At 43.5% G+C, this 7,579-nt stretch overlaps 1 protein-coding gene across 1 annotated transcript; it reads right to left on the bottom strand.

Annotated features, from left to right (window-relative positions):
• Window positions 1-1,777: 1,777 nt before the first annotated feature.
• On the bottom strand, window positions 1,778-4,063 carry LOC126296448 (uncharacterized). Its single transcript, XM_049988094.1, has one exon. The coding sequence runs from the start codon at window positions 4,061-4,063 to the stop codon at window positions 1,778-1,780; it is 2,286 nt and encodes a 761-aa protein (XP_049844051.1).
• Between the last annotated feature and the right edge of the window lie 3,516 nt (window positions 4,064-7,579).

Raw genomic sequence — 7,579 nt, 5'->3', positions numbered from 1 at the left:
AACCATTTGAACCGAGCCTCAGAGGTTTTAAAAATGTGCCCTCGGTCAGACTTAGGTAGATTGCCCGCCTTCCCCATTCTACACACAGACAGCATACATGTACATGTGATACATGCACCATGTTTGTGTCTGACTGGCAATCATTCCTCGCTAGATGACGCTGCCATCGCCTGGACGGGCTTATGTCGACAGTTGGTTGGTGGACATAATGTTCTGGCTGATCATTGTATAAAGGCTCTTAATACCGTTATTTGCTTTCTCTGACAGTCAAAACAAATTGTTCCTCCTCAGCGATCGCTTTCCGAAGTGCTGACGATTGCTTAGTGGTATGGAGGAAATCGTGGAAAGTAGTTCATTGCATCTGTTAGCAGTGAGACGCGAGAATATGAACACTATGTGAAAGGATACGAAATGAAGTAAATAACCTAACGAGCTTTATAAGCATTCGTCTGCAGCAGTGAACTCCAATTTGACGTTTAGGCTTCAGCAAGTAGCTGCAGTCGTTTACGTATTCCACGCTGACGTAGATTCAGCAGCAAACCTCGTAGTGATTAGCTCTCACCTTAAATATACTTTAATTTTTATTGTATGTCCGTCCGGGGCAGCAACCTTCAAAACTTCCAGAGATACTCTTTGAAATCCTCGATAAATTCAGTACTTCAAAAACAGAAAAAAACAATTACTTTTCAGTTAGGCAAACGCAACATATGCAGCGGCTAATGATGCCTGTCTGGAGATTACAATTTCTGAATGTCCTCTCACTGCCCATGCAGCTCCCTCGCCATTGAGAGACAACTTCGTGGGTCTGTGGGAGGAGTGGTTAGCGTTGGAGAAAAAGCTGAGGCCGGCGAAACCGACGACACGACCGCGGCGCATCTCCTTACGGCGACAGCGACGGCAGCGAGTACTTTTAACGCACCTCCGGATAGGAAACTGTCCTTTGACGCATGGGTCCCTCCTTCGGCAGGACGACAAACTTGTGTACAGTTCTTGTAGTGCAAACCTTTTCCTACGCCAAAACTAAATGCGCTTTATACCAAGCAATTAGGGCCGCAACCCACTGACCAGTTGACCCCTGTTTTAGATGATGAACTGAATGTGTTTCTTGTGTTAAGATTCTATTTTATGACTGATCTCGTCGATAGTGGCTTAGGTAGAAAAATTTACTTTGTTTGTAAGATGGTTGCTACGTCGTTTCATTTCCTGTTGACCCTGAGGACACACTTTCATGTTGCACTATTTTGAGGTTGTGTCTTTACAGTCAATGTATTTTACTCACACACTGCCCTGACTTGTCCCTGTTTTGTTGTTTGTGAACAAATGTGAGGAAGACAACCCCAAGATGGTTGTAGATTCCAATTTTTTAATTTACGTTTTGTTGGTTGCTGCTAGCAATTAATAACCACTGTTGTGTTCTATTTGTTAAGTGTGGGTGCTGACGAAATAGCAGTTTAGCGCAATATACAAGCCAGTACCATCACAAAAACAGTCATTCAAAGAAACAACTGAGTAAATAAAGCAAACGAATGTTCACTTTAAATTTTGATTTATTCGAAACATTTGCAAATTCATTTCAAACAATTTCTAAAAAGCGTACATTAGAATTTTCTTCATGACAAGGCTACAAACAAGACTGACCCAATTTTTAAGGGCACTTCACATTGTTAGTCACATCAAAACCAGAGACTTGAGTTTTACTGGGTACAAGAAATTTACAAGCGAATGCCTTCTTCTTCGGTGGTTCAGTAACACAAAAGGTGGTTTTAATGGGACAGACCTACTTTGGAGTAAATGCTCTTATCTTAGGAGGGCCTGTGACTATGAAGGCTGCCTTAATAGGACACACCTTCCGTTCAGTAAAGGCCCTCTTCTTCGGTGGGCCTGTAACAATAAAGGCTGTTTTGATCGGAAATGGTCCTGTTTTTAAGGGCGTAGGTTTCATAAGGCCAACACTAAGAGATGCTCTCAAACGACAATATTCTGCAAACATAGAGGTGGTTGCCAAACATTCCTTATTGGGGGGCTCATCATGTATATCCAACTTCTCATTAGAGGGCTCATCAGGCCATTGTGCAGTACTTTCTACTGAGTCTGGTAGTGGCTCAGATTCTCTTTCCAACTTCTCGTTATAGGGCTCATCAGGCCATTGTGCAGTACTTTCTACTGAGACTGGTGGCGGCTCAGAATCTCTTTCTAACTTCTCGTTATAGGGCTCATCAGGCCATTGTGCAGTACTTTCTACTGAGTCTGGTGGCTGCTCAGAATCTCTTTCCAACTTCTCGTTATAGGGCTCATCAGGCCATTGTGCAGTACTTTCTACTGAGACTGGTGGCGGCTCAGAATCTCTTTCTAACTTCTCGTTATAGGGCTCATCAGGCCATTGTGCAGTACTTTCTACTGAGTCTGGTGGCGGCTCAAAATCTCTTTCCAACTTCTCGTTATAGGGCTCATCAGGCCATTGTGCAGTACTTTCTACTGAGTCTGGTGGCGGCTCAGATTCTCTTTCCAACTTCTCGTTATAGGGCTCATCAGGCCATTGTGCAGTACTTTCTACTGAGACTGGTGGCGGCTCAGAATCTCTTTCCAACTTCTCATTATAGGGCTCATCAGTCCATTGTGCAGTACTTTCTACTGAGTCTGGTGGCGGCTCAGAATCTCTTTCCAACTTTTCGTTATAGGGCTCATCAGGCCATTGTGCAGTACTTTCTTCTGAGTCTGGTGGCTGCTCAGAATCTCTTTCCAACTTTTCGTTATAGGCCTCATCAGGCCATTGTGCAGTACTTTCTACTGAGTCTGGTGGCTGCTCAGAATCTCTTTCCAACTTTTTGTTACAGGGCTCATCAGGCCATTGTGCAGTACTTTCTACTGAGTCTGGTGGCGGCTCAAAATCTCTTTCCAACTTCTCGTTATAGGGCTCATCAGGCCATTGTGCAGTAATTTCTACTGAGTCTGGTGGCGGCTCAGATTCTCTTTCCAACTTCTCGTTATAGGGCTCATCAGTCCATTGTGCAGTACTTTCCACTGAGTCTGGTGGCGGCTCAGAATTTCTTTCCAACTTCTCGTTATAGGGCTCATCAGGCCATTGTGCAGTACTTTCTACTGAGTCTGGTGGCGGCTCAGAATCTCTTTCCATCTTCTCGTTACAGGGCTCATCAGGCCATTGTGCAGTACTTTCTACTGAGTCTGGTGGCTGCTCAGAATCTCTTTCCAACTTCTCGTTATAGGGCTCATCAGGCCATTGTGCAGTACTTTCTACTGAGTCTGGTGGTGGCTCAGAATCTCTTTCCAACTTTTCGTTATAGGGCTCATCAGGCCATTGTGCAGTACTTTCTACTGAGTCCGGTGGCGGCTCAGAATCTCTTTCCAACTTTTCGTTATAGGGCTCATCAGGCCATTGTGCAGTACTTTCTACTGAGTCTGGTGGCTGCTCAGAATCTCTTTCCAACTTTTCGTTATAGGGCTCATCAGGCCATTGTGCAGTACTTTCTACTGAGTCTGGTGGCTGCTCAGAATCTCTTTCCAACTTTTCGTTATAGGGCTCATCAGGCCATTGTGCAGTACTTTCTACTGAATCTGGTGGCGGCTCAGAATCTCTTTCTAACTTTTCGTTATAGGGCTCATCAGGCCATTGTGCAGTACTTTCTACTGAATCTGGTGGCTGCTCAGAATCTCTTTCCAACTTTTCGTTATAGGGCTCATCAGGCCATTGTGCAGTACTTTCTACTGAATCTGGTGGCGGCTCAGAATCTCTTTCCAACTTCTCGTTATAGGGCTCATCAGGCCATTGTGCAGTACTTTCTACTGAGTCTGGTGGCGGCTCAGAATCTCTTTCCAACTTTTCGTTATAGGGCTCATCAGGCCATTGTGCAGTACTTTCTACTGAGTCTGGTGGCGGCTCAGATTCTCTTTCCAACTTCTCGTTATAGGGCTCATCAGGCCATTGTGCAGTACTTTCCACTGAGTCTGGTGGTGGCTCAGCATAACTCTCTAATTCCTCATCCGCTGGCTCGTCATGCCAGTCTACAAGAGATGCCACTGAGGGTGCTGGTGGTCTAGCATCCATCCCTAACTGCATATCGGGGGGCTCAGATAGGGATTCGGCAGTAGTCGCGGGTTCTGATGCTGGAGGCACGGCAATTGTCTCGAGCTGATCTGTTTTCTCATCTAGTCTTCTTCTGTGAGCGGGATGGTGTTGGCGAGTCCACTCCTGTTGGCAGAATACAGAAAGCTCGGTAAGAGACATGGAACACAAAATCATATATGTGTATTCAATGTACATAACGAGAATAATTCTGTAACTATCAGTTTGTTTCTTTTAACTATGGTAGAAGGAGAACAATTTTAAAAATAATTGATGTCTAATTATTAATGTTCGTTTGGCGCAGCTGTAATATGCGGGACCTTTTTGTGTGTACTTATTTGCGTTTAATGTTTCAGTACGAATTTTTCAGTTGCGTGTGAGTTCAGGTAATAATGGAGATGACGGCAAACGCGATGCAAAATATAATTCAGATTTACGTGTATATTTAATACTTTTTATCCCAGCAGTTAAAGATGTGTCCACTTTTTATGTAATGGTCATGTATACGTACAAGTTACGGTTATGTGGGCAAGTTCAGTATATTAAATCTATTGACCCTCACAGCTCGCACTTGTTATGGGCCGATACCTGCTTGAATGGTTCACCGGCGTAGAATCTGATTTTATGGTGTAACTAGCTCGGCATTTTTACGAGGGAAACGCTCGTCGTCTTCTGGGACACCACCTAAATCTTCAGTGGCTACTTGGTAATACTGTGACTTTACAAATACCATCCGACACCATACTTGGGAGCCTTTCTACCAGCGGTAACGTTGTTTGTATCGATTGTGGTTGTTCTCGTGAAGCATATGAAATAACTTGGGAGGCACTTGCCCTCTGAAAAGTAGTGCACGCAATAAACACTAACCGATAATCTAAAACTACTCTCCATCTTCCTCAACTAGTTCTCTTAAAATTTAACTACGTATTATTTGTGCAGGGGAAACCTGAAACATGGAAACCTCAAATTACTACATCTTTACCTAAGCAAGGATTAAATCATTACCCCGAAACAGAGCAAAACAGCTATATAAGCCACTAAGTGTGCAACAGGAATTCCACTATTAAACGGTGGGCAGAGTGAGCGAATGGGTGGAAAGAGTTCATTGAAGGCCTCTACGAGGGATAGAAATGGATGTTGAGATGATAGACGTAGGGGTCCAGTAATGGCACTTATCAGAGTTTCGACGCACATACGGTCAAATAAATCTATAGACATCGACTGCATATCTACATTTCTAAAATCATGAGTGAAAGTGAAAACCAAACGACTTTTCAAGTTCGATTGAAGGATTTTTTAGTCTACAAACTACACAAAATTCCGAAGGGTTATAAGAGCGAGAACTACCGAAAAATCGACTGACAAGTATAGCACACCGAAGAATGGAAAAGAAAGCTTTGATTGAGGAAAGGTGCTGCGAATACATAGAAAGAAAGATCCCATATCACTTAGCTACAATATAGCAGGTCAGCAACTGGAAGCAGGTAATTCCATAAATTATCTGGGAGTACGCATTAGGAGTGATTTAAAATGGAATGAACATATAAAGTTGATCGTCGGTAAAGCAGTTGCTAGACTGAGAGTCATTGGAAGAATCCTAAGGAAATGCAATCCGAAAACAAAGGAAGTAGGTTACGGTAGGCTTGTTCGCCCACTGCTTGAATACTGCTCAGCAGTGTGGGATGCGTACCAGATAGGGTTGATAGAAGAGGTAGAGAAGATCCAACGGAGAGCAGCGTGCTTCGTTACAGGATCATTTAGCAATCGCGAAACCGTTACGGAGATGATAGATAAACACCGGTGGAAGATGCTGCAGGAGAGACGCTCAGTAGCTCGGTACGGGCTTTTGTTAAAGTTTCGAGAACATACGTTCACCGAGGGGTCAAGCAGTATATTGCTCCCTCCTACATATATCTCGTGAAGAGACCATGAGGATAAAATCAGAGAGATTAGAGCCCACACAGAGGCATACCGACAATCCTTCTTTCCACGAACAATACGAGACTGGAATAAAAGGGAGAACCGGTAGAGATACTCAAGGTACGCTCCGCCACACACCGTCAGGTATGGATGTTGATGTAGGAAAAGGCACCAGAGAGGCACCTCTGACGTCGCTCATTATTGTAGAAGCAAGACTGCAAAAAGAGTTTCACGATGTAAAATAGTGGAATATGTTTCAGTTTCTCAGTCTTTCGCCCATACAATTCAGTCTGCCCATCAGCGAAATGATGACGAAAGTAAATGAAAGGATCATGTGTGGGTTTAAATTCAGGATGGAAGGATGTCAGTGATAAGATTCAGTGGTGGCACTGCTGTTATCAGATAAAGCAATCTTTGTTTGTAAGCTATTGCTAACCGCGAGTGGTGTGATTACTTCTATTTACTTCATTTTGTGAGAAGTTTCCATGGATGTGTTATGGGTGTGTTAATGAAGAAAGTATTTTTCGCTGCACTGGGTGATATAATTGATCAGTGATTGTCAGATCAGAGCAATTTCTGATCCTGTTATTGTGGGAGGCGTGTTTTTGAACAGTACTGCGTATTCAAGGATCACACAGGTAATGTGTTTGCTTTCAGCACGTTCAGCAGTGGATGTGACGTTTTTATGTACTCCGGTGAAAGTTTTTCATTTGGTGTTTTCAGCCAGAAGACCGTTTTGAGGCATCTGACCACAGTTATTTATACTCAACAGCTAGCTCCTTTATTTGTGTACGACTACTGCAAGCTACACCTATTTGAACCACCTCACCGTCGTGACGCTTTGGAATCAAAGTGACGATTGCTTGATACCACATGAAGTGTCCCGTTAAAAGATATCTCTTTTAGTAAGTTGTGCCATAAATCTCATTTCTGTCCAATTCGTTTCAGTACCTCCTCAGCAATTATCGAACCTATCCAGTTGTGTAAGGCAGGTAAAAAATGAGCTGACAAAACATATCCCATGTTTCATTACTGCTTGGGGATGCAGAGTATTAGACATTTACGACAGTCAGCTTAAGATAAGTGCTGTACGCCACTCACCAGATCATCACGTAAAAGCCCAGTGCACTCTCCAGCTGCCGCCTGCGAATGCAGATGTTCGACCCACTGCATCTGTACAAAAAGGAAAGAAAAAATTTTTGTAGTTAACGTATGTACCCACAGGAACACTACAGACTACATCTATAGCTGAAACCATTTAACACCAACATAAAATAGACTGGAAAGTGCTACAGAATCGATCCTGATGTCGAACCAATTAAATTTGAAGTGAGGAGGGCCTGTGCAAGCTTCTTCATCTCCCAGTACCTACTGCAGCTTACGTCCTTCTGAATCTGCTTAGTGTATTCATCTCTTGGTCTCCCTCTACGATTTTTGCCCTCCAAGCTGCCCTCCAGTACTAAATTGGTGATCCCTTGATGCCTCAGAACATGTCCTACCAACCGATCCCTTCTTCTAGTCAATTTGTGCCACAGACTCCTCTTCTCCCCAATTCTATTCATTACTTCCTCATTAATT

The sequence above is a fragment of the Schistocerca gregaria genome, chromosome 1, assembly GCF_023897955.1.
Source record: "Schistocerca gregaria isolate iqSchGreg1 chromosome 1, iqSchGreg1.2, whole genome shotgun sequence".
Lineage (NCBI taxonomy): Eukaryota > Metazoa > Arthropoda > Insecta > Orthoptera > Acrididae > Schistocerca > Schistocerca gregaria.
This window is presented reverse-complemented; position numbering and strand designations above follow the sequence as displayed.

Coding starts and splice junctions, on each gene's coding strand:
- LOC126296448 (XM_049988094.1), bottom strand. CDS start 4,063: ATGGATGCTAGACCACCAGCACCCTCAGTGGCATCTCTTGTAGACTGG.